This window comes from Trypanosoma rangeli (genome assembly GCF_003719475.1).
Source record: "Trypanosoma rangeli strain AM80 chromosome Unknown Tra_15.4_contig_00239, whole genome shotgun sequence".
Classification (NCBI taxonomy): Eukaryota; Euglenozoa; class Kinetoplastea; order Trypanosomatida; family Trypanosomatidae; genus Trypanosoma; species Trypanosoma rangeli.
The window spans coordinates 1-24,338 of NW_021705984.1; the positions used below are offsets into that span (position 1 = coordinate 1).

Below are 24,338 nucleotides of genomic sequence, written 5' to 3' on the forward strand. Positions count from 1 at the left end.
CCTTGTTTGTTTGTTTCGGCGTTCCCTCGCCGCCTCCAAACATGCGGGTGTGTTGAGGGGCGCTTGATGTAGTTTTCCACTCACACATGTTCGCAAACCTCTCTTTTTTATTTATTTATTCTTGCCCCTCCCTTTTTCTTCCTGTGTGTGTGTGTGTGTGTGTGTGTACGTGTGTGTGTGCCTTTCCCCCCGCCCCGCCCCTCTGTTTATTTGCTTCTGCCGCGTGGAACACTGTAGTCTTTTCTTTTTCTTGTTGTTCACAAGGTTATTAATTAAGGTGCGCGTTGGTCACTTGATACATGTAGAGTTGCATTTGCATAGAGAGAGGTACGTTACAGTTTATTTATTTATTTCCACGTTCCTAGGAGCTCTCGGTTATCTTCAAATGGGCGGGCCCTTGCGCAGTGACGCTTCCGCCAACGAGGCCCAAGAGTCCAGGGAGATTGGAGAAGGGGGATATAGAGAGGGAGGAGCACCTGCTGCCCACAGCATCGACCACGTGGGCACGCGTTGCAGAGTTCGCTTCATCCAGGGTAACTCATTCTGCCCAATATACAGGGTGGCGGAGCTGTCCGTGGCGTACGCCCTCATGAATGATGGGTCGTTCAGTATTCGCTTCGACACAGACGTTCGCGTGCCAATTGTAGCCAAACTTGAGGTGAACGGGAAGATGTTCAACAACGAGTACCGCATCTTGCCAAACGGGAGCCGGACGGTAAAGGAGGTTCACGAGCCCAACGTTGCCACGACGAGGGCCTTCGTGTATCATCCGCTTATCGTCTTTGACAACGTTCTCCAGCGAGAGGTCAGCCCAGGGGAGATGGAATTACGAACAATAGAGGAGGCCAATGAGTTTACGTCGCTATTCCGTGTTTTCTTTCTTTCTGTGAAAGGCGGGGTGGCAGCAACGCGAGAGGGCGTGTGGAAAATAAATTACAAGAAGGAACCCCTGGCTGTGGAAATGGTTCGTGTAGGACACAGAGCCATGCTGGCGAAATTATTTGACGTCTCACTTGCGGAGTTGGTTAAGTCCTTGCGGCAGGCTTCGCCTAGTAGACCTTCCTCCGTCAGTCGGACTCTGTCGCTGGCACCGCCGCCACTGCCTGCGCCCGCAATGAGTCCACGAAGAAGAAGTGATGCTGACAGTTTTTTGCCCCTTCGTAGCACCAGCACAACCAGCTTCAGTCGCTGGACATCACGCTCTACCAGCATAGAGAGGGGAACTCGGCCCCGGGCCTCCTCACTCACGTGCTTCATGCAATCCTCAGGTGCTCTACAGGGTCATGACTCGCCAGTGCAGCGGTCGTTGTCTGGTGGGAAACGTCACGCGGCGCCGCGCCAATTGCGACGTGGGAGACGCGTTGATTCGTCGCGATCACCCAAACCAGGGAGGAAGTCCGCCTCACGCAGCTCGCCGCCCTCTCCTTCGGTGTTGCATGTTATGCCAACGCCTCGCGTCAACTCTCCAACGCCGCCGTCTTTGCATTCAAGGGGGAACGGTAGTTCCGTCAGTCGCACTGCAGCAAGAAAAAAAATCTTGCCTTTTGGTCTGAAGGGCAAGAGTTTTCTTGCTGGTGAAAATGATGTGGAGAAACAGGGTTCTAAGAATAACTCTTATCATATCTGTGTGGGTTGCAATGCTGTGTTTGAGCGGGAACGTGTGTTGTTCTATGAAATAGTCACCCACCTTAAGGAGAAGGTCTGTGCTCTCCAACAGGAAAACGTGGAGCTTAGAGCTCGCTGCGGAGAAGATGCATCTTTTTCTCTAAATTGCACGGATGCCCTCAACCAGGCGCCTCCAACGTTGTATCTGGAAGGTTTAGATACAACACTTCAACCACCTGACGGTTTTAGGCAGGAAGAGGAAGAGGAAAATGAGATGGATGTGAACCCACTACTGACGCCAGATTTATCACACGACAAGAGTGGAAGCAGTGAAGGTGCGGTGGTGGGTTACTGCTAGATCTACACACCACCGTCTTAGTTGCATACGCCACTGGCCTGAGGAAAAATGTGAAAGAAGTGGGAAAGCAACAGTGAAAAAAAAGAAAACAACTGTCATGTTTTGAGGTGAACTATAACAATGTACGTGAGCGCAGTGTCTCTCCCACCCCACTCCACCCCCAACACACACATGCACGGACATACTTATGTTGGGGGGCTTTTAGCCTTCACCGGATGGCACTCAAAGATAACGGAACTAGCGCATATTTATTGTTGGCATCGTGCGTCGTTGCTTCCGCGTTATTGTATTACATACAATGTTTTAATCCTTTTAAGTATGCTTGCTTGTCTTTTTTTTTTTTCCTTTGTGGTGGTGGGCGGAGGTGGTTGTGAGGTGCATCCTCGCGCTTACCGGCGTGGCCTCGTTGGCTCGGCTATTGTTTTTTGTTACTGGTGGTGCTGCTGCTGAGCGGATGCGTCACCCACCCACCCAGGATGTTGTACCCCTGTTTCTCCGAGTCGGCCTGGGCCCACTGCCACTCCGGCGCCTCGTGTCCAATGTGATGAATACTACGCCGACATGTGGCATGCCAAGCATGTGCGTTGTTATCTTGTTTGTTTATTTGCGTTTTTCTCTTTTTTTTTTACCCTTTTCATTTACTACAGTGCGCTGTTTGCTGCCTTCCGCCACCGCAGCGGGGGGGGCAACGGGAGCGTATATTTCTACAGCTACACACGACCGCGAGGCGGTGGCGGCGTGTGCCCAAAGGAAGACCGGAGATCAACTACCAAAAGATAAATAAAAAACTTTAGGGGTGGGTGGGGAGGGGGAGGGGCAAGCAAATTGAGAAGGAAAAGCAAAGTGGGGTTGGTGTCGTGGGAGGGAGGATGGTGCTCTGCTGCTGTCAAAATGCGGAAGATGCCGTGGCCGACAAGCGAGCGGAGATTGCCACAATGGAGCAAAAGGGCCTGAAACGATGTACCCCACCAACAACGATTCCGCGGCAGTGTGTGGCGGTAACTGTGGAAATAAACGTGTATAGCTTGTTGGAGCAGAACAAGAGGCTGAAGAAGCTGGGAATGGGGGTCTACCACTGCGGTGTTGTCGTTTACGGCATTGAATGGGGGTATGGGGAGTGTGTCGAGTCGGCTAACGCCTCAGGACTGTTTTGCGTGTACCCAGGGCAGGCCGCTGGCAAACTTTACCGCACAGTTTGCTTGGGTGTCACCACCCGATCCCCACAGCAGGTCGATACCGTCCTTCACAGGCTGGAAAATGAGTGGTGCAGCAGTGATTATCATATTCTTAATCATAACTGCAATCACTTTGCGCAGCGCTTCTGCGACTTGTTGTCCACGGTGCAAAAGTTGCGAGTTCCATTGTGGTGCAATCGTGCGGCACGGGTGTGTAACAGAATTGTCCCAAAGAGGTTAGCTACATACCTCCATCGCTTGGTTGATGAGGAGCCACCAAAGGCACGAGTATCTGATCTTTCACGCGTTGGTGAACTCCCAGAGTCTGTAATACCGCGGGACTGGTACTTGCATCCCTCCATCTCACAGCAACCTCGTTACACAACCTCGTATTTGTCTGGGGAGGCTATTCCCTCTCCGCTTAAGGTGGTGATGTCAAACTCGTATTCCCCGTGTGCCAATAGAGAGTCCAACACCCGCACGGACCTGGATACAGGCTTGGACGAGACTGGTCCGGCCCTCGCCACTTCGAACACTGATCTGTTACACCGCATCTCTCTGGAGTGCAACAAATATTCACCCTCAGATGCGTCGTTGCCGTTGCTGCAAAACATGCAGGGGGTTCTCCATCTGGCAACTGGGAGCGGCATGTGTCTTCCAGGGCCCAATGTCTCTCCAGCCGCCACTACTTTGCGTGTCGGCGATGGTGGATGGAGGGAAGAGCGAGGTGAATCACCACTTGAGTCTCAAGCCTCTCAAGACACTGGTTCCCATATGGCACCAATGAAACACGGGGAAGAGCACACAGGGATTACAGACGTAAGCACCTATAGTGATGATCATGTACAAAGGGATATAGCGAGAGAGGAAGCACAGTCGAACAACGAAGGTAACGAAAACGAAAGTGTATTCTACGCTGCGCTGCACGCTTCAGTGACAGTGGACATGGACGGGCAATCGGTTTCAGTTCAAGCTGAAGAAAAAGATTTGCTGTCTATGGACTTATCGTCGGCGCTTGTAATCATTAACGACGATGCGGCTGGTGGTACTACCAGAGGAGGGGAAGACATGAAACAAGAGACAGGGAGTGACACGGCCTTGGTCACTGATAATAGTGACGGCATGCACTCCACAGATGTGGCGGCATTGCGCTGGGTTTCAAGTGAGAAGAATAACCACTTTGGTTCACTGTCAAGTTCCTCAAGCAGTGTGGAAGAAGAACAAGGAGAAACTTGGAGATCTGCAAAATTACGGAACGAGGGGACTCTCTTTAGAAGCCTGTCGTACCCTCGGGTTAAGTTTCCCAGGCTTCTATCGCATGATGCGAAACGGAGGACAACGGTGATTGGGAACACCTGCCGCTTGTCCCCTCCGCATCCGGAAGAAAAAACATCTCCGGGATCTTGCCTCACTCTGTTTTCGGGAGTTGGCAGCAGACCTCCGCTGGACTTTGCTGCAGCTTCACTAGGGGATGCGGAAACGAGCACATCATTATCTGGCTCTTTCTACAGTAACCCTGAAGGTGGAAACGAGGATGGCTCATGTTTACGGCAGCAGGAGGACATGACGATTTTAACACCGGTGGTGGAGGAGGCATCCAGGACGAGTATTTTCAAACCGTTGTCATTTTTATACAGTTCTTCAAACCTGCGGAGAATATACTCTTGGTCTCATTGAAGCACTTTTGGATGCAACAAGAGTTTTTTTGTTTTTTTGTTTGTTTGTTTGTTTGCTTGCTTGTTTTGTGGTTTAGCTTTCGGTTTTTCCTCTTTTTTTTTTTTTTATGATGTTGCCGTGGCTGTGCCTTTTTTTTTTTTCTTTCTTTTTCTTTTTTTTATTTGTTCGCAGAACTGCTAAGGTAGAGAAATGCACTGCTGCGGATACGCTCATATGTTACGGTTTGTCTGAGCGGCTCACGGTGTGTTTGAGGGTGCTCTTTTGCCTTGTATATTTCCCTGCGATGAGCTTCCGCCTTCAGTGCAGTGGCATCCTTGTCAATCCACCTGTATTCCTTTTCTTCTCATCCTGCTGGATCATCTCAAAGGGGAGGTGACGTTGGTTGGTATCTGCACACGCAGTGAAGTTAGGTGTGGGGGGGTTTGACAGCTTGTGAGTTATGAGCTGGCTAAAGGCGCTAGAGAAGGTGCGGTCTCGCGCCGCAGTGAGCTCCCTTCCACAGACGTTGCTTGCTTCAGGCGCCGCTGTGGCAGGCCGCCTTGCGCCGGCGGTGAATAGGGACGGATTGCAACGTAAACAACAAGAACACGCACAAGCGACAAGAGAAGTAGGGCCTTCAACGGCCGCGCTACACAGCGTCAGCGACACGTGGGGTAGTGCACTGGCGGTCATTAGGTTCTCGCAGTCCGGCTCGCAACGCGACCAGACGTGGAATATGCACCACCTCCCCCTCTCGCTTGCCACGCAGTGTCTGGCGGTTTTAGTGGAGGCAGGGCAGACTGCGCAAGGGGTGGAGCTGATGCAGTCATGGCAACGTCCGGAGGCAAGGACAACGATGCGTGCAAAGATACGGGCGACCGCTCGAATGCGCAAGACACTAAGGACGTTAGGTACCATTGGAGATGTGGAGACGTTGCGAACGGTTGTGTCTGTGCTGCATCAATCGTTGACGGAGCAAAGGCATCTGTCGCGGCATAAACACCACCTTCAAGCTCATGCGTCATCCTCTGAACCCTTCGAGTGTGCTGGAACGAAGAACAGCTATCCGCTTCTGTCAGCGCTTGGCATGCAACGCACCCGGCTGTTACTTGTCGAGGCAGTGCATGAACTTGTCATGCAAGACGAGAGTGTCGTCCCTGTGTTTGAGAAGCTTACGTGGATCAATGCAACGGCAGTGGCAACCACACCGCAAGGCGCCCAGGTCCAGTGTCTTATTCCATTTATGCTTCAAGACGACTTCGGTCAGGTGATTGAGTCGAGCCCCTCCTACGACGAGAGCCTTTTGCAGCAAATTGGCCCAGCCTTTCACATGGGATTTGCCCATCCCACACAATGTGGTCCTGTTGAAATTATTTCCATGCCGCGAAGTGAAATTCGGCGTCTGTACAGGAAGAGTATTGGTCCATCAGGGGAACTGTGGAAGGAGGTGAAGGATCTTGTCCTGCCGCACTCACTCCTGATACAGCAGGCGTGTCAAATAGCGACGCTGGTAGACGTTCTCTGTAGCCCCATGAAGGCGTCTTTGGTGGCACATGCCCATCGTAAAAAGGATGCCTCCGAGCTAACAAAAGAACTGCGCCAGCTGCGGAAGTTTCTCATCACACAACTTTGTTCCTCGCGGTCCTTGTCGCGACGAATGTGGAGTTGTGCGTTACTGCGTCATCCGCGTCTTTTGTATCGCTTAAACCTGTCCCCGATAATGGTGTTTTGTGCCTTGGCGCTGACGTTTCGTAGTTTTCAGGTCCACATCCCTTTTGTCCGCTGCTGTCTGCCGCTGCTGCGACGTCTGAAACGAATGGGTCATGATGAGGAGGCGGCGCGATTAGTGTGGAATCATCTTTCTGTTAACAGCCCTGCCCTCGCTGTAGTGTTTAGGCACCACCCCCTGGCCCTTGAGGATGCAGTGACGGTCGTCTGTCGCACGATGCGCACAGGTGTGGGAGGGCGCAAGGAGGCGTGGATGGGTCACCGATCGCTTGCCGTGCTGCGCGTGGCCGCTGCATCTGGCCGCTTGACCCCCGCCCACTGCATTCCTGCCTGCGCCGCCGCCCTTGACTGCGGGGTGCACTTTGCCACTGTGCAGCAGCTCGTCGGAGAGGTCTTTGGCGATGACAATGACACGGCACGGTGGGTGCTGAACATGGTGCGGCTGACCACCGAGAGCCACACGACGCGTCGTTTTTTTCCTTTGGTGTATTCCGGCCACTCCGTGTTGATGCGCAGCCTACTGCGAAAGTACGCGTGCGAGTCCGACGTGATCGGTTCCCCGCCCGCTGTGGAGCTCCATGTGCCATCCCGCAGTAAATTGCTGGCACTGTGGACGATGGTTCACGACGATGTCATGAGTATGCCGCTGCGTCGACTGATATGTCGTCTCTTTTTGGATGACGAGGCCCTTATGGATTGGAACAAAATAACTGCAACACAGCAGGCTGGTGCACAAGCTCTCAATGTTTTTTTTCGTGAGGAGGTGCTTGCCTCCATGGCGGCCAACTGCACCACGGAAGGCAGTTACGTGATATTCATGGATGCGCTTCTTTCGCGGCGCCGCCTACGGGACGCTAAACGTTGTATGCAACTCCTGTTGAGTGAGCTGGACGACGAGTGTGGACAGGTTGTATTGCCTAGTCTTGCAATTGAGGGCATAGGTATTCCCTAAGGGTTTGCTACCCGGTGTATATTTATGGAGCCTTGTGTGGTTCAGCTTGTACTGTAGCCCACACGCATGCTCCGTGCAATTAATATCTTTATGGTTCTTCATGTTCACTTGCTTCATTGCTCTTGAAAGTCAAAATGTTTTGTTGTTTCCATCTCCTACATCATGTGCGCATCTTCCGTCTTTTCCAACCCTCCATTATATATATATATATATATATATATATGGAGGTTGAGTAACCGGCACAGCGGGTGGTAGAGTCGCGTGGCTGTGGGCGGCAGCGTCTTTTGATATCTAGTCAACAACGTCTCGTCGTTGGGAAGATACTCTTGTAGGTCGTGCGAGCTGGCAGCGGCGAGGAATACGCAGATGGTTTTCTCAGCCCGCGCGGCAGAGCGGGGAGAGTTTGAGTTTGACGTGTGTAAGCTGAAGCTTGGCTCAGGTGGCAGTGGGACTGTCTTTCTTGCGCAGCACCACATTACCCGCGAGCTTGTGGCGGTGAAACGTTTGTACCCAAGGCATGCAACGGAATGCGGAGGAGCCCTCTTGTGTTCTGCATCGCAGAACGACCCCCATCATCATCATCATCATCATCATCCGCGTCGGACTCCAGCTGCCTATCGCTTGACAACGCCCGTAACAGCAAGGACGGCGACACCGGCGTTTAAGGGAGATGGTGGCAGCGGTGGTGAGGAGGCGTATGACGTCAGCCTTCTGCGGGACGTCGACTACCACCGTAGTGGTGGTAGCAGCAGCGCCAGCAGCTACACCAGCCGCAGCAACGAGGATGACATGCACGACGACATTGACCTCACGTTGGAGGAACAAGAAGATGAGGAAACGAAGGAGGCAGAGGAGGAACACCCCATATGTGATGATGATGATGATGAAGAGAGGGAAACTAGTTCTTTTAGACTGGGACGCGTTCCCTCTGCAGCCCGTCTGCCCTGTGAGAGTATGATTCTGCAGTACCTTGGGCCACATCATCACATTGTAAAGTTCCTCGGTAGTTACACCACCTCAAAGCGGGTCACCTTCTTCGCAATGGAGCTCATGGACAGCGATGTTGGGAGAGAACTGCGGGCGGCCAACACCGCTTTTATGAATGAAGATATTGCGCGTCCACTGCTGCATAGTGTAGTCTCTGCAATTGCCCATCTTCACAAACGCGGTATCGCCCACCGTGACGTTAAGCCCAGCAACATCCTCCTTCGTCGGATTGATGCGGCAAAGTTAGTTGCAAGTGCCGCTGCACAGACTACCACCAGCATCACCACGCCAAGAGCAGAGTCTTACAAAAGGTACACGGAACGCCAATCTCAAAATTTGTGCCTCTACGAGACGGAACATGTGAAGGCTGCCCTCGGAGACTTTGGAGCCGCGCACTTTATGCACGAAGGCAGCAATGTCTGGGGTGGACGTGGGACCTTGTACTACAAATCCCCAGAGCAGCTCATGGGTCGTGCTGAGGACTACTTTGCTTGTGACATGTGGGCTTTGGGTTGCACGTTGTTTGAGCTGAGTACTGGGTCGGTTGCCTTCTGCGGATCCTCGGATCTTCAGGTGCTCCATCAAATTTACGCCAAGCTTGGTACAAACTTCTATTCTTACCCGGACGTAACACGTGCAGCGACGTTGTTTGACAGTTTGTCTGCACCGTCTGCAGCACTGCTCGATCTTTTGAACGGACTTCTTGCACTGGATCCACAGAAACGCCTGACTGCAGGCGAGACAATGAAGCATGCCTTTTTTGATCCTATTCGACAAAAGTACGGGGTCGACAGCGACAACACGGAGGTGACGTTTCCACTGCGACCACGCTGCCGCCGGCCTGTGGATGCGGCTCGGTACACCTTCCGCTCCGTTTGCAATACACCCGCTAAGCGGTCTAGAGCGGCAGTAGGGGGTGGCTCCTCACATGTCAGACGTGATGCAAATCGCTCAGATGTCAATCTTTCCTGTTCTGTGCGACGATGCAGTGTGTGGTCCTCTTCGTTTAGCGCCGGTTCAAGTCCCAGAGGTGCTTCCACATGTATGAAGTCGCATCATGAGAGTGTGGACGTCTCGCGGCGGCGTGGTGGTGAATCAGGTGCCTGCAGCATTGGCAGGCTTCTATCTCTCTCTGTGTGTACCCCTAGAGTCGGTGGTGTGAATACGCAGGGTAAGGACGATAACCCAAGAACGGTATACCCATTCATCTCCCCTGTGGCGCTGTGTTTTAGTCCAGCAACCTCTGTTAAGTGCCCTGGATGTTCACTGAGCATGACCAACACCACAGCTGCAGCTGCAGTGGCGACAGCGGTTGCCTCACAGGGTAACAAACTGCGATGGACTCCCTCATCTAACGCTACGCTGGGAAACACACGGACCAATTTATTATTTGAAAGGGCCCCTGTGGGGGAAGGTGCGTGCGCTGGTATGGGTGGCGGCGGTCACACAGGACCACGTGTGTTATTCGATGACGACTCCCACTCCTGCCATCACGACGCGGACTCGCCGCTTGTGCGCAAGACGCTCTTTGGGACACCCCAGCGACCCCTCATCTACCCTCTGAACGACAGTGCTGACAACGCTGAGACCAGCGTCATACCTCTCGATGAACCGTAGGTGAGGACGCATGGGCGACACCTTAAGGGACTGGTAATGCAATCAAAGGAAAACCGACGTTGCCGTCGTGTATTTATGACACAGGTAGCGAGCGCCTTATGTTTTTTTTTATTTTATAACGTTAGAACTATTCCCCACTCCCTGCGCGCGCACGAGAGCGACAAGCATGAGAGGGAGGAACTCAACAATCACAGAGAAGGAAGATGAGGAGTTGAAGCGGTGGCTGCGTTCGATCTACGCTGCGGCCATGTGGACATCACATGTTGTCTTTCCACCGAATAGGGTGCGCACCAGCTTTACATCTACATGTTTCCCTTCGTAATGGGACACTTTTTTTTTTTTTTTCGGATAGGGAGGGGAAGACTGTGTGACCAGCCATCTGGTAGATTGCTGCGCTGCCGCTTTCTCTCCACAGCACAACACTTTTAGATTTTACCCCCTCGATTGTCTTAAACGTTTTGTACACTTCACATTGTTGACGCTTTTTGTTCTCGCATTTTCCACGCCTGTGTGTACGTCGCTGTTTGGGTGGCGTCTTTCACATACGTCTCTGACTCCACCTTTTCATAAGGCGGCCCAGAATTTAACTGTTTGTTGTTCGTGTTCTTAGAAGATGCGTGTGTGTGTCCTGAGTGACACGTTGCGTCCGTTTGTGTGTTTGTTTGTGTGCGTGTTTATGTGTCTTTATGTCTGCTGCTCCGCGCAGTCTCATGTCCTTCTCGCCCCCTGAAGGATGCCGTTGTTTTTGTGACGGTTGTTTCCTGCAGGGTGGAGAGGGTTTTGTCGTGCCTTCACCGCATCTATTCACGCACTGTGCCTTCCCCTCCTTCTTTTTCCGTCCTATTTTTTCTTGTAAACGCGTGCCTGACGCCGCCAAGGAAACCACTGCGGAGAAAGCAAAGAAGAAGTTACAAGTTCATTGAAGTCGCTAAAGTACCGAGGGACCGTGGCGCAACTAGTTCTAACAAAAAGAGACGGAAACCACAGCAACACCGTAAGTGGGAGCAGAAGCAGCGGAACCCACCAATAGGGAAAACAACAACTACTAAAAGAAGGAATAAACAATCGTACCCACCCAATAGGAAGCAAAGCAGAAAAGAAACGGTACAACAATCGCACGGGGAAAGGAACGTCAAGGCAACTACATCAAAGACGCGAAATATCAGAGTCCATTGTTTGACATGCGGTTGAGTATAAAACTTTTTGCTGCTCTTGGAGGGTTTCTCTTTGGTTATGACACAAGTGTCATTAACGGAGCCCTCTTTCAGATTAAGGATTGGTTTGAATTTTCAGGACACTCCTGGAAAGCAGGTCTTATTGTGAGCATTGCCGTCGCGGGGGCCTTTGTGGGCGCATTTATTCCTGGGCTTTTGGCCACACGCTGCGGCCGCCGTGCCTGCATTGCCATTGCCGATGTTTTCTTCATCGCTGGATCAATTATCATGGCCGTGGCAATGAATGTGGAGATGTTGTTAGTTGGGCGTGCCGTTGTAGGACTTGGGATTGGCATGTCTTCTGTTACAGTCCCTGTGTATCTGTCAGAAATCACTTCGGCCAGAGAGCGTGGAGCCACCGTGGTGTTCAATGGTGTTTCCCTCACTGGGGCGCAATGTGTCGCCTCCGCGGTAACTGCACTTCTTGTACAGTTTACCTCCACTAACGTTGGGTGGCGTGTGGCTCTCGGTCTAGGTGCATTGCCGGCAATAATTCAACTGGTTGGGCTCTTCATCTTCCTCCCGGAAAGCCCACGTTGGCTTCTTGTGAAGGGGGATCGCGAACGAGCGTTGAAGTTGGCAGAGGAGTTTGAGGTGGACATTTGTGAGGTCACTGACAATGACAACTCTGAGGCCTTTGCACCCAATTACCGCGGCATTTTTGAGAAGGGGATGCGACGTCGTCTGCTTATTGGGTGCATGCTGCACGTCCTACAGCAGATTTCAGGCATCAACACCATCATGTATTACAGCTCCGTTATTTTGTACGATGCCGGATTTAGGGATCCCAAGACTCCAGTTATCTTCTCTATCCCACTTGCTGGCATAAACGCCATCTCCACCATGTGCTGCCTTTTTACTGTGGATCGGTGGGGACGGCGGCGTCTGTTGCAAGTAAGTGCGTACGCCTGCCTTGCTATCACAATTTCAATGACAGCTGTCGGTTTTTGTCTTGGCACTCAAGTAACGTACTCGATCGGGGGATGGGTATTCCTTGCGCTACTGGGCGTGTACCTTGTCTTCTTCGCCCCAGGTCTTGGGGCAATGCCGTGGGTCGTTATGGGGGAAATCTTTCCAAACCGCTTGCGCATCACGGCGGCATCCGTGGCAACGATGTGCAACTGGGGCTCGAACGCCCTTGTGTCGCAGTTATTCCCTATCATGATGGGCTCTATTGGGGTGGGAGGCACGTTCAGCGTTATTTGCGGATGCATCGCCTTCGCCGCCGTCTTTATCCAGTTTTTTGTGGTGGAGACAAAGGGCCTCACGCTGGAGGAAATTGAGGACTTTTTTGACGGGAAGCGTGCGCAGGAGTCTACAGGTGAAACGGACGCAACGAGTGAATTTTGCAATCTTACGGGGAACCGTATGGTGGGGGAAAAAGTTTCTGATGCGAGGGAAAGGAACGCCAGTCCATTTCATAATACCGTTGAGTGACGTATGCAGGCATAACCGTATCTCTCAATATTTACGCATACGTGTGGGTGTATGTGTCGCTACGAAATGGTCACGTTTCTAGGCTCGTTTGTGCCCCCCTCCCTTTTTTTTTGTTTTCTCTCCGCTTTTGTTATATAAATTTGAACTCTGTTGAGTTCTTTATTGGTTTTTGCTGTTTTTTTCTTTGTTTTACGCTTCCCAGCTCTTTGGCGGCTTATATCTCGCGTAGTGCGCCTTTCGGCGTGTATGCCGCTTTATTTTGTTTGTTTCTTTGTTTTTGTTTGTCTTCTTCGCCGCCGGTGGATCGGTGCCTCGCCTTTGAAGAGGGAGCTGATTGTGCAACTCCGCTCTCTCCTCTCCTTTTTTCTTTTTGGCTTGAGGCCCACACCCGTGTTGCCGAGAAGACATAGACATACTTTGATTCCTGAATGACATCTTGGAAATGCTATGAATGTTTTTTTATATATATATTATTTAATTCGGCGACTTTTTGTCCTGGTCACACGTAAATCTTTTTGCTACAGTTGTTTTTGTTGCACTTGTGTTGCAGGTGCAGTCCCGTGCAGCGTGTCTTGCAGTGGTTGCTGCGTGTGTGTATGTATATGTGTGGCGGGTTTCTATTTTCTGTTGCTTTTCTCTTCATCTCTTTTACAGGTGAAGTTCTCAGGGGAGGTGCACACAGGCAGGACAGTGAAACCTTGGGATGGGAGGATATACGTACACACACATACGCAAGCTGCAAAGAGAATAATTGTGTGCAGTAGAAGAGCATATTCAGCGTAGGCATCTTTTTTTTTTTTTGGTAGCGTTTGAGTCTCAGAGGAGCACGCAGAGCCGTGAGAAGGGGCATGGCCACCGCGAGGGGGCAGATGGTGTCGGATCTTGTAGAACACTCCACAGAGGTGCATATGAGCCTATCCTCCCTGGGTGGCAGACGCGACATACTCACACCAGCATACCGGCTGCACTGTGCGCTGAACAGTGACTACGCCATTATTTTTGGTGTTGCAAATTGTGCGGAATCGTTTAGTGACCTGTACGCCCTCCCAGTGACTGAGTTGATAAGGTCATTTCGGGTGGTGTTGCAACGCGTAGAGGTGCATCCGCCGCCTTTGCTGGTGTTACGGAGTTTCCCCACTTCTCTGGTGGCACCAGAACCAGCATCGTTATCGCCATCGTCACCCATCGCTTGCGAATCTGCTTCTCTCCAGTGACCGAGTGCACGTCGCTCACACACATAGGCGCCCATAGTGGAGGGAAAGGCTATTCTTTCTGGCGGGCATGGTGTTGCTTCCGTCAATAATGTCTGGGTACCACATGAAAAGTCATTTTGATGGACGCGTGTGAAGACCCGGGGGCTAGACCCGCACTCTTCTCTGATGGAGACCTCAGCATCACGTTACTGCCACTCGGCTGTGGTGTACCCCCCAACACAACGTCATCAGTGCATACGAAGAGTGATGTCGTTGGGTTGCTCGATGCCGCGGCATCCACCACTCATGCATAAATTGGAAAAAGTCTATGCATCTTTGGTGGGGTCCTTTTCCCCCTTGGTGACAACGCTCTCTGGGAGTTGAAGCTTTCCACATTCATCTGGCGTCGAGTAAAAGTAGAGGGTGGAGTTCTTCCGTCGCCACGCTTTGGGCATATTGCATGTGTCTTGCCCCACTGTATGATTGTGTTTGGTGGGGCGTACAAGTTCCCGTCCGGGCGCTTCCTTGATGACTGCTTTATTTACAACTTTTTCTCAAGCGAATGGAGTTCTTCAAAATAGAGTCGATTCTCACAGTCTGATTTCGGGTCTCGCGTTCCTCACGCACGACTCCGCAGATGCGGTCTTGGAATCGGAAAGCATATTAGATATGCAACCCACCATATTTAGTTATTTGCCTGCCACTCTTTCGAGGGGTCATCCGATGCTGGAGGGGAGGGGGATGCGTCAAGTTTTATGCCACCGGGCCGCCGATCGCATGCTGTTGTTTGCTCCGTTCAAGGCAAAATTATTATGTTTGGTGGATGTGACGGCAGCCGCGTCCACTGTGATTGTTTTCAGCCGAGACTGGCTCCCTCCACACTGCAAGACTGTTACAATGGCTTTCTTGTGGCCGCACGTCGACTCCGCGGCCAAAGTTGCAGTGTGATCAAACAAACTTTGCGAAAGTGGGACAAGGGTTGGCTTGGCTCGTGCAGTGAATTTTGTGCTGCTACGCACAAGTGCAGTGGAGTTTTAGGCGGGCAACATACTCGTTTTACAGTGGCACTCCGCTTACATTCATTCTAATTATGCCACAGCTATTATTGTTTCATGTACTTTTCTGTTTGCATGTCTTCAACACCTGCTTTCAGCGTTATTTATTTTTATGTGGCTGATGTTTTATTTTTTGTTTGTTTATGTGCGTGAGTGTTTGTTTGTTTTATTCGTTTTCTTATTTATTTATTTATTTTTCCATTGTGGGTGTGTTTAAACGAGGCGGTCCGGCTGCGAAGGGAGGACTCGTACTTTTTTTTTTTGTTGCTTTTTTGTTTCTCGTTGAGAGGGGAGGGGGGTTCATGGGATGCCAGATGCATGCACCACACGTCTTTGCTTCCTTTTGTTTCCTTCTTTGCAGTGCGTGGAGCAGGGGGTTGAAGGGTGCGGTGGTAGCCAACGAAAAAGGCTTCGGCGAGGAGGCGAAAGATGGTGCAGATCAGTAGGGGCGAGACGAAACAAGGTGGAGCAGAAGCGGGTGCGCTGCCGTGCCTTGAGTCGAGTGGCGGCGTACGGGTTCCTCACATGGGGGTAGGCACGTATGAGCTTCGCGGTGAGGAATGTCGCCGTGCTGTACTGGCGGCACTGCGGTTAGGGTTTCGGCTTATTGACACCGCAGCGGGATACCACAATGAGGAGCCTGTTGGGGCTGCCATTGCAGAGAGCGGAGTGGCGCGGGAGGAGTTGTTTGTCGTAGTGAAGATTGCACCGAAGGCGATGCTGACGGAGGTGCTGGTCGAAACCGGCATTCGTGAAAGTATACGGAAGCTGCGGATTGTGTACGCGGACTGTGTCTTGATTCACTGGCCAGGCTGCGGTGGATTCAAGCCGCACGAGGCGGAAGAGCACAAAGCGGCACGGCGTCGCTGCTGGAAGGTGATGCGGGCCCTGCAGAAGGAAGGCGTCATTCGACATTTGGGGGTTTCTAATTTTGCCCCGCGGCACTTTCCCGATTTGGCCGATAACGCTGAGGACGTGGCGCATTTGTTTGACGCTAGCAATCCAAGCAGACCTGTGATAAATCAGATTGAGTTGCACCCGCTCTGCTTGCAGGAAGATGTTTGCGACTTCTGTTGCAAGCGCGACATCGTGCTTCAGCAGTACTCCCCACTAGCACAGTGTCATGCGGAGCTGGTTGAGCACCCTGGGCTGTGTGCCATTGTACGGGAGCGCTTCCCAGGGTATACCGTGCACGATGTGTTACTCATGTGGGGCCTGAGTCAAGGTCTTTGCGTTCTGGTGCGCAGTCGGTCAGAGGAACATTTAAGGCAAAATTGGGCAGCCGCAAGAGCCTTTTTCGCGGAGGGGGCACTCAGTGACTCTCAGAAGGAGCAGTTGAAAAACCTGCGAGCCTCCATGCAAGTGGTGGAGGATCACCATTTTTGTTGGCATAGCGAGCATATTGACTAAAGAGAGAGGGGGCTTGAAAGAGGAAGGGGAGCTAACGCGAAGCGGGTGGATGGCACAGTGACTGACCCACAACTATGGTGGTGCGCGAATGAACACCCGATCATTGTGTCTTGTATCTGTTTTTTTTTTTTTCTTTTGGTGCCTGGTGATGCCCAGCGGGGGGAGGGGTAGCAAGCAGCTAGTGTCCCACACAGCACAGAGAGAATGCGGATGTGTCATCGCCTCCTTCGGTGTGGTGTTGCCGGACCCTTTTCGGTGTCCCGTATCACTCAGCGGCGTCTGCTCCACGCAGAGCCAGGGAGGAAGAGCATGCAGGATCATCTTGCAGCCATTGTGCTTGAGTGCGATCGCGATGCCGCACGCCCCTTCAACGGCTCTATCTGCGCCGCAGCCCTTACCGCGGTTGGGGTGGGTTTGGGGGCCTTCACGTTTGTCTGGAACGTCGGCAAGCCCGTAGTGGATGCTTACGCGAAGACGCAGGTAACTGATTCCTGGGATCAGGAGCATGAAGAAGAATGAAATAAAGGGGAAGAGACAGGAGGGGGGAAAAAAAAGCACAAGAGGTGGATGTAAGAAAGCCGGTCTGCACACAAATGAAGGACGTACTCAACGAAGGGGCGTCACATGCTTTGAGTGAAAAGCGACACGGAAAGGAGGAGAAGTGTTCGTTCTTCCATTTCTCACGCGTATACACAATATACTCTGTCATTATACCTATTCCCCCTCTGTATATGCGTGCGTGTCTGTGTGCCGTTCTTGTTCTGTTTTGAATGCGGGGCTAGCGAGCTTTATTAGCATCGTTTCTGTAGTAGAAGACGGAGACCTTGTTATGCGTCATGAAACGTAAAACGCATGTGTCTCCACCATCACGTGCTCCGGTGGTCCACAGGAAATCAAAATGTGTTTCTTGTGATTCTTCACCTTATCCTTCAGGCAGGCGGATACGTCTCACGTCAGCAGAAATGCGTACGTCTCACGTCATCACCAACCTGGGTTCCAATGTGATGCTCAATATGGACAGCTTTGCAGTGGGTCATGTATATAAACGAATCTGGTCTCAGGTAGTTCTTGGTTCCACAAGTGGTCTAATGATTATTATGGTCCTTGCTGTGCTGTACTCCGTGTATGCTTTGTGCCTTCCATATGGAGACAGCATCAGCCTTGGCATTTTGCTCTCTGTCATGCTACATTCGAAAAGTACAGAGGAATACTCGGCTTCCCGATCCGCAAGGCGAAGGTGCGTGGAGAGGATGCAGCAGCTGCGCCAGAAATGGGTGTCTCGTTCCACGCTCTTTGGTGTGGTTGGTTCTCTGCTATCTTTAGGCCACTTTTTCATGTATGCATCCATGCAGGGTGTGATGTTATTGGGTCTCAACAAACTCTTCCTGGGGGTCCGCAGGAGACGGAACGGTGCCAACCGTGTCGGGAAGGCCATGTATGGGGTGGGTGAGAAGGGGGTATTTCTCACGTCCACGTCCATGGAGCAGGCCATTATGCGTTTGCTGACGGTGAGCATCCTCGTCACCATTGCCCATTTCATGATTGGGTTTTTCTTCTTTTTTCAGCTGCACGCCGTGCTACTGGTTGTGTTCGCCATCACCGTTATGGTCATGTCGGAGGAACGTTTCACTGCTGTGATGTGGTGCCTCTGGCGAACCGCACTCATACTTTTCTTTACGGTGGCACTCTCGTACAACATGGCGGCGGATGTCCTCTCTGTCAGCGACGCGGTAAAGCGAGCGACCTCGGCCGTCGTGCATGCCAGAGACCAGTGGTCCAACGGCAGTACGTCCGCTTTGGCTGCAGGTAGCACGTTATTTCCTGACACTGCGAGGTACACGGCGGCGGCGACGACCTCGGTTTTCTCGTCGTCTACATCCATCGCGAGCATTGAGGAGATGATTATGGCGAAGCTCCAGCAGACGGTGTTAAAGGAGCTTGCCGACACACTCAAACAGTCAAACGTCACGGAACTTGCTGTCGCCGTGCGTCGGGTTGTTTCCCCTCTGCTAACGAGATCTCCATCCGAGATGAGTATTGGTTCATTGCGGAACATAAGCAGTGAGGTGTATACCTCCCTCTTTCGGTCTGGTGGTCCTCTACGCAAGGTGGATTGGGTCAGTGTGTTGCAGAATTCACTGCAGCGTTGGCGGCCCGTGCTTGTTTCTTTAACTCAACTTTTGTTTGAGTTGGGATCGAACGTGATGGGGTTCTTTGACTCCGTGTATGCGAGTATCCTGTTTGTCTGTGTCCTTCGCTACTTTCTGCAGCTGGAACACACGATTCTATACTACGTGGTTGCCAAGATGCTCCGCGTCATTCACTCACGCGACGGGGAGCGACATGCGCGAATTATAGAGCGCGAAATCACTGTGTCGTTTCGGACCCTCCTACAGTCCTTTTGGCATCTCTCCTGGTTTCACTTCTGTATTACATTCTGTCTTTTCAGTGCGTGGTCCTTCCCCACCCCTTTCTTCTGTGGGGTGATTTCCACACTCACCGCCGTGTTCCCACTCACACCAAAGTGGGTCTCGCCCGTCGCACTTGCGTTGGGGTGTGTTCTCTTTAGTGCCGTAAGTACCCATGGGTTTCCCGGCGCTGTCGTTGATCAGCGTGTGTGGAGTTGCCTCCTCGCGTTTTTGGCGTCGTACTTGGATGAGTGGTTGCTTTGCGTTTCGCGTGGGTTGCGCGGAGATTCGTTAAAGGACGCCGCAGGGGTGGAGCGGGAGCAGATGCCAACGTTTGTTATTGGCACTGCCGTTGTGCTTGGCTATGTGCGGTACGGAGTGCGTGGGATTCTGTTTGGGCCCATGACTGTCATTCTGGCGAAGGTGTTGTTTGACAACTGGGACATGGTCACAGAGTGCGAGGCGCCGCCCCCTGACGCACGTTGCTCTGCGGAAAAAAATCCATCAGTTTTGCATGAGTGGCGTGATGTACGTGTTTCATGCAGCCAACAGGAACATGGTCGTGGTCGTGGTGGTGTATGAGGAGACTACGGCGGCTAAGCAGGGAAATATATTCGAGTTTGCGTCCCTGCCCCGCTTTTGATGATGTATTTTTTCTATACGTGTTTTATCCCTTCCCGTGTGGGGTTGCTTCGGTCGGCTGTACATGCTGGCCCGTGGCAACGAGAGCCACGATGGGGCGGGGAGAAAAGAAATGAAAAAAAAAACACCAACTGGGTGCTAGGAAGGTGTCACAGGTGTCGGCGTGGCGTATACCGAAGTATACCTACAGTGAGTCCACCCACGGGAGGGACGTTGCGTCCCGCGTGTAACTAACCGTAGCACAGTTTTCATGCCTGTATCTACAAGCGGTGTGGTGCATGTATAAAAGAGAGGTCGGTGGAGAGCCGTCTGTGCACCTCGTACCCCGCGTATGCGCGCAGCATTTTTATTTATTTTTTTTTGTGCGTTTTTTTTTTCTTTTCATTTGTGTGTGTGCGCATGTGTGTGTTTATGTCTTTACTCGTTTTGGGAGCGCATTTGGAAGACAGAGCGGCGCAGAAACGAGAAAAAAATGCCGAGTGGACGCCTCGTGCTTGGTGGTGTTGACGTGATGCGGCTGCTAGATGCCTACCGCCGTGGCCACACCTCCGGCGACGCACCCCGTGCCGTAGGAAGTATGAGGCATGCCAGGCCAACTCTGCTTGTCAGCGCATGTCTACTCGGGCAGCGCGTGACGTATCGTGGAGGGAGTTGCTCCCAGCCAGGGCATCGATGTACACCTGTCGGTTTTATTGTGAACTGTCTGTGGCGTGAGCACCGTCTTGTGGAGTGCGTTCCCATCTGCCCAGAGATGGACCTGCTCGCAATGCCGGCGCCGCGGCCGCCACTACGATTGGTGAAGGAATCGCGTGACGAGCCTCGTCGCCTTGTGACAGCGCCGCCAAAGGTGTCAAAACGTCTGTTACCTGCGCCTGGCATGTGGAGTGACGAGGGATGTGAAGTAAGGAAGCGTCTGATGCAAAGGCATCCACGTCTGGCGGAGGAGTTGCTGGTGCATCGTCTGGCGGGAATAGATGGGTGTATCTTCAAGTCGAGGTCACCCAGCTGCGGCGTGCGGGACGCGCGCCTTTACGCTGCGGAGAGCGGCGGAGACTACGAGGAGGTGGATGGTTTTTTCGTTGACGGGTGGGTGCGCCCCGCTGCGGCGGCCCCAGTGCAAGGGACACCATCCACCACCGCGTTGCCGCTGCCGCTAACGACAGAGCGTCGATTGTGTTTTGGTGGGGGCGCTTTCACGCCTATTGGGGCACAGTTGGACCACAAGGACGCAGTGCTGTCCTTCGTTGCGGATGTTTTGGCTCGCTGTGAGGCCCGGCATCGTGTGGCGGCTTCTTCCTCTTCTCTTTGAATGAAGATTGCCGTGTCTTTTTCTCTTGTTCTTCTTCTTTGTCTGCTTTCCGTGACGTACGTATGTGATGATGCAGAGGAGTGATGGGTGGAGGGTGGAGTCCGTGGGACGATGGGTGGGTGGGTGTGTGCCACGCCTCCCTGCCGGCATTGTTGCTAACGGTGCACACCCACACACGGGTATCTACCCTTCTTGCACTCATGGGTCTTTGTTTGTGTTTTTTTTTTGTCTCTCTCCCCCTCCATGCGTCTGTGTGTGTGTCACAACAACAACTATGCCAGAGGTGCAACAAGAAAGTAAGGCTAAGGACTTTTGCTCGTAGCTCCTGTAGGCCCGTAGGGGAATGGCGTACAACACCCCCGCATGGAATGAGGAGTTTGGGGTGTTAAAACAAATGCAGGAGGATCGTATGAACTTCTTTAAGAGCATGACCTGCCACGAGCGCTGCGTCTCGCACTACTGGTTTAACGACTTCTACGGCGGAGAGCATAAGTGCATGCGCAACTGTCTGGAGAAGCTGAATCAGGTGAGCGTCATCACAAACATTAACTTCAACAAGTATGAACAGGAGAAGGCGGAGCGGAAGCGTAAGTAATGCATGGAGGCACATGTCACTTTGAAAAGGGTGCAGTGATGGGGCTCAACTCGCTGCAGTGTGTGCCGTGAGGTGGTGGTGGAAAAGATGAGTCTTTTTGTGCTTGTTTGTGCCGTGTGTGTGGGCATCCGCGCTTTCTGAAGTTGTGTGATGTACTGCGAGTCGCTCCGTGTGTTTGTTTGTAATTCTGAATGAGTGGGTGGGTGCTCGGTGCTTCTCCATGGTTTATTATTATTATTATTATTTTCCCCTCCACTCCGGACACACAAAGACGTCTCGTCTTCCGCCGTTGTTTTTTTTTTCTTTTTCTTTCTTTCTGTAACGCCTATTTTAATCCGAATTGGAGGGTGTTGGTGGAGCAGCGTGATTGTCACGGGACTGCGGTAGGGGGAGGGCGGTTACCACCTCCCCGTGCGTACCTTCATGCACGTTTCACGCACCCTCGTTCGCGTAATCCCCACCCCCTGCGTTTACTTCTTTACCCTGCCAGAGATGACAGCACAGTGATGGAAACGGTAACGCATCCTTGCAACGGATAACATGTGATGTGTCACATGTTTTATTATTTCTTCTCCTTCTTTTCATTGCTGCTTCTCCTCTTTTACACACACTTTTTCCCTCCCTTCTTTGACGTGTTGGCTCATCCGTGGTTTGGTGGGTGTCTTCTTGCTCTGGTTGTGTGTTTCTGTGCGTGTGTGCGTGGAAGTGCCCAGTAAAGAGAACGAGCGAGTGTGGGTAAGTTGAAGGATAGGCCGTTTCGGCGAACACATATTGTGCAAGGAGACAACACGTGAAGCGGAGTCCGGGTGGGAGAACAGCGAAGATGGTGCTGGCGGAACTCGGGCAGAGGATCGGGGCGGCGATCTCCAAGATGTCATCAAAACCGCTTTTGGGAGAAGACGACGTAAAGGAGCTCCTAAACGACGTGGCACGGGCGCTGCTTCAGGCTGACGTGCATGTGACGACAGTGAAGGAGCTGCAGCAGACGATACGTGCTGAGGTTGCAATTACGTCGGAGGCAGTTGGGCTTAACAAGCGAAAGATACTGCAAACCGCTGTGTTTAACGGTCTCAAAAAGATCCTCGACCCGGGCGTGAAACCCTTCATGCCGGTAAAGGGGAAAAAGAACGTTGTCATGTTTGTCGGTCTTCAGGGGTCTGGCAAAACGACGTCGTGCACAAAGTATGCGGCATACTTTCAGCGCAAGGGTCTCAAGACGGCTCTGGTGTGCGCAGACACGTTTCGTGCTGGGGCCTACGACCAGCTGCGTCAAAATGCCACCAAGGCGAAGATTCGCTTCTACGGCTCTCTAACTGAGGCCGATCCTGTCATCATCGCCAGGGAGGGTGTGACAGAGCTGGAGAAGGAAAAGTATGATCTTATTGTCATTGATACAAGCGGTCGCCACAAGCAGGAGTCTGCCCTATTTGAGGAGATGAAGCAAGTGCAGGATGCAGTGAAGCCAAACGATATTGTTTTTGTCATGAGTGCCACGGATGGCCAGGGGATTCGCGAACAGGCTCGACAGTTCAAGGAGAAGGTCCCTGTTGGATCTGTGATTGTCACAAAGCTTGACGGACATGCAAAGGGTGGTGGGGCACTGGCGGCTGTTGCCATGACTAAGAGTCCCGTTGTCTTTATTGGCACGGGAGAGCACTTTGACGACTTTGAACTGTTTCAACCAGGGAGCTTTGTGAGTCGCATGCTAGGAATGGGGGACATGCGGGCCTTGATGGATACGATGAAGGATGCCAACATCAACACCGATAGTGAGCTTTACAAACGGTTTCAGGATGGTCAGTTTACGATGCGGGACATGTATGAACATCTGCAGAATGTGCTAAAGATGGGGTCTATGAGCAAAATCATGAACATGATTCCTGGTATGTCGGCTCTTAGTGGGGCTGCGGGCGAGCTCGGGGATGTGACGCTAAAGGCCTTTATTCACATGATGGACAGCATGACAGCCGCGGAACTGGATGATGCACGTGTGAAGAAGACAATGACTCCCTCCCGTATTCTCCGTGTCGCCCGTGGCAGCGGACATACTCTTCATGAGGTGCAGAACCTCATTACTAGCTATGCGAAGTTTGAGGAGGTGGTGAAGAAGATGGGCAAAATGAACTTTAAGGCCATGACGCAAGATCCTGGTAGTATGCTCTCAGGGCGTATGGGGCAGCAGCAGATGAATCAGTTGGCGAAGGCGCTTAATCCGACGATGTTGCGGCAGATGGGTGGACTTTCTGGGCTGCAAGGCATGATGAAGCAGCTGCAAAACATGAAGTAAACCACAGTTCTACCGTGTGAGGGTAGCAGGAAAGATGCAAGCACAATCCACAAGAAAAAAAAAACAACGTGAAGAAGAACAAAAGTAAACTCTGATGCCCCACAAAAAGGGGGTGATGGAGAAGTTGCGGAGGTTCAGTTCGTGGTGGACCAAAAAGCTTGTCAAGGAACGTGGACGATTGTGCGGTACTTACGTACATGCTTGCATATTTGCGCTCTGAAAACTTACGTACATGCTTGCATATTTGCGCTCTGAAAGCCTCGTTTAAGCCGAAACAGCTTGCTTTTCCATGCACACATATACACGCTTTATCCTGTATGTCTGCGTGTATGACTGTGGTTGTGACTATTGGCTTGTTTTATCGGCTCTCTTTTTCATTTTCTAAAATGCTTTGCGCGGGGAGAGGCCCGCAATGCCAAACTGACGGTAAGAAAGAGAAAAAAAAAAGAGGCACCACTGAGCAAACATAAAACAAGGAGGAAAAACCATCGGTGCCTCCATTTACACGCGCTGCAACACATAAGCGTTTTGTTTGGGTGGGTTGTAATGACGGCGGTGAACGATGTTTTTGCAGCTGTTTGTCCTGGTGGTTCTTCATTCATACTTTTTCTCTCCGTGGTTGTTGTTGCTACTGTTTTTTCCCCTCACAGGCCCACAGACACGACGGCAGGATTGCTTAGATCGATAGAAATTAAAGTTTTGATTCCCAG

The 24,338-nt window shown here is 52.0% G+C and overlaps 12 protein-coding genes across 12 annotated transcripts, besides 11 other annotated features; all 12 read left to right on the forward strand.

Moving 5' to 3' along the window:
* Positions 1 to 142: 142 nt before the first annotated feature.
* Positions 143 to 180: a microsatellite.
* A 205-nt stretch (positions 181 to 385) lies between these two features.
* Positions 386 to 1,963, forward strand: TraAM80_06510 (uncharacterized protein; the record flags this gene model as incomplete). The annotated part of the gene is made up of 1 exon (XM_029383352.1): positions 386 to 1,963. The coding sequence occupies one exon, from the start codon at positions 386 to 388 to the stop codon at positions 1,961 to 1,963; it is 1,578 nt and encodes a 525-aa protein (XP_029236780.1).
* An 869-nt stretch (positions 1,964 to 2,832) lies between these two features.
* Positions 2,833 to 4,815, forward strand: TraAM80_06511 (uncharacterized protein; the record flags this gene model as incomplete). Its single annotated transcript, XM_029383353.1, has 1 exon — positions 2,833 to 4,815. The coding sequence occupies one exon, from the start codon at positions 2,833 to 2,835 to the stop codon at positions 4,813 to 4,815; it is 1,983 nt and encodes a 660-aa protein (XP_029236781.1).
* Positions 4,816 to 4,838: 23 nt separating this feature from the next.
* Positions 4,839 to 4,981: a microsatellite.
* Positions 4,982 to 5,254: 273 nt separating this feature from the next.
* TraAM80_06512 (uncharacterized protein) lies at positions 5,255 to 7,474 on the forward strand (the record flags this gene model as incomplete). The annotated part of the gene is made up of 1 exon (XM_029383354.1): positions 5,255 to 7,474. The coding sequence occupies one exon, from the start codon at positions 5,255 to 5,257 to the stop codon at positions 7,472 to 7,474; it is 2,220 nt and encodes a 739-aa protein (XP_029236782.1).
* A 196-nt stretch (positions 7,475 to 7,670) lies between these two features.
* Positions 7,671 to 7,697: a microsatellite.
* Positions 7,698 to 7,840: 143 nt separating this feature from the next.
* On the forward strand, positions 7,841 to 10,078 carry TraAM80_06513 (putative protein kinase; the record flags this gene model as incomplete). Its single annotated transcript, XM_029383355.1, has 1 exon — positions 7,841 to 10,078. The coding sequence occupies one exon, from the start codon at positions 7,841 to 7,843 to the stop codon at positions 10,076 to 10,078; it is 2,238 nt and encodes a 745-aa protein (XP_029236783.1).
* Positions 10,079 to 11,259: 1,181 nt separating this feature from the next.
* Positions 11,260 to 12,729, forward strand: TraAM80_06514 (putative sugar transporter; the record flags this gene model as incomplete). The annotated part of the gene is made up of 1 exon (XM_029383356.1): positions 11,260 to 12,729. The coding sequence occupies one exon, from the start codon at positions 11,260 to 11,262 to the stop codon at positions 12,727 to 12,729; it is 1,470 nt and encodes a 489-aa protein (XP_029236784.1).
* A 258-nt stretch (positions 12,730 to 12,987) lies between these two features.
* Positions 12,988 to 13,014: a microsatellite.
* A 563-nt stretch (positions 13,015 to 13,577) lies between these two features.
* On the forward strand, positions 13,578 to 13,943 carry TraAM80_06515 (uncharacterized protein; the record flags this gene model as incomplete). Its single annotated transcript, XM_029383357.1, has 1 exon — positions 13,578 to 13,943. The coding sequence occupies one exon, from the start codon at positions 13,578 to 13,580 to the stop codon at positions 13,941 to 13,943; it is 366 nt and encodes a 121-aa protein (XP_029236785.1).
* Positions 13,944 to 14,450: 507 nt separating this feature from the next.
* Positions 14,451 to 14,870, forward strand: TraAM80_06516 (uncharacterized protein; the record flags this gene model as incomplete). Its single annotated transcript, XM_029383358.1, has 1 exon — positions 14,451 to 14,870. One exon carries the CDS (start codon positions 14,451 to 14,453, stop codon positions 14,868 to 14,870), a length of 420 nt encoding a protein of 139 aa, XP_029236786.1.
* Positions 14,871 to 15,099: 229 nt separating this feature from the next.
* Positions 15,100 to 15,192: a microsatellite.
* A 214-nt stretch (positions 15,193 to 15,406) lies between these two features.
* Positions 15,407 to 16,387, forward strand: TraAM80_06517 (aldo/keto reductase; the record flags this gene model as incomplete). The annotated part of the gene is made up of 1 exon (XM_029383359.1): positions 15,407 to 16,387. One exon carries the CDS (start codon positions 15,407 to 15,409, stop codon positions 16,385 to 16,387), a length of 981 nt encoding a protein of 326 aa, XP_029236787.1.
* A 204-nt stretch (positions 16,388 to 16,591) lies between these two features.
* TraAM80_06518 (uncharacterized protein) lies at positions 16,592 to 16,906 on the forward strand (the record flags this gene model as incomplete). Its single annotated transcript, XM_029383360.1, has 1 exon — positions 16,592 to 16,906. The coding sequence occupies one exon, from the start codon at positions 16,592 to 16,594 to the stop codon at positions 16,904 to 16,906; it is 315 nt and encodes a 104-aa protein (XP_029236788.1).
* Positions 16,907 to 17,349: 443 nt separating this feature from the next.
* On the forward strand, positions 17,350 to 19,377 carry TraAM80_06519 (Trypanosoma vivax; the record flags this gene model as incomplete). The annotated part of the gene is made up of 1 exon (XM_029383361.1): positions 17,350 to 19,377. One exon carries the CDS (start codon positions 17,350 to 17,352, stop codon positions 19,375 to 19,377), a length of 2,028 nt encoding a protein of 675 aa, XP_029236789.1.
* A 403-nt stretch (positions 19,378 to 19,780) lies between these two features.
* Positions 19,781 to 19,819: a microsatellite.
* Positions 19,820 to 19,823: 4 nt separating this feature from the next.
* Positions 19,824 to 19,852: a microsatellite.
* A 57-nt stretch (positions 19,853 to 19,909) lies between these two features.
* On the forward strand, positions 19,910 to 20,746 carry TraAM80_06520 (uncharacterized protein; the record flags this gene model as incomplete). The annotated part of the gene is made up of 1 exon (XM_029383362.1): positions 19,910 to 20,746. The coding sequence occupies one exon, from the start codon at positions 19,910 to 19,912 to the stop codon at positions 20,744 to 20,746; it is 837 nt and encodes a 278-aa protein (XP_029236790.1).
* A 15-nt stretch (positions 20,747 to 20,761) lies between these two features.
* Positions 20,762 to 20,794: a microsatellite.
* A 36-nt stretch (positions 20,795 to 20,830) lies between these two features.
* Positions 20,831 to 20,876: a sequence feature (G-rich).
* Positions 20,877 to 21,566: 690 nt separating this feature from the next.
* Positions 21,567 to 21,586: a microsatellite.
* Positions 21,587 to 21,630: 44 nt separating this feature from the next.
* Positions 21,631 to 21,657: a microsatellite.
* A 507-nt stretch (positions 21,658 to 22,164) lies between these two features.
* On the forward strand, positions 22,165 to 23,628 carry TraAM80_06521 (putative signal recognition particle; the record flags this gene model as incomplete). The annotated part of the gene is made up of 1 exon (XM_029383363.1): positions 22,165 to 23,628. The coding sequence occupies one exon, from the start codon at positions 22,165 to 22,167 to the stop codon at positions 23,626 to 23,628; it is 1,464 nt and encodes a 487-aa protein (XP_029236791.1).
* Between the last annotated feature and the right edge of the window lie 710 nt (positions 23,629 to 24,338).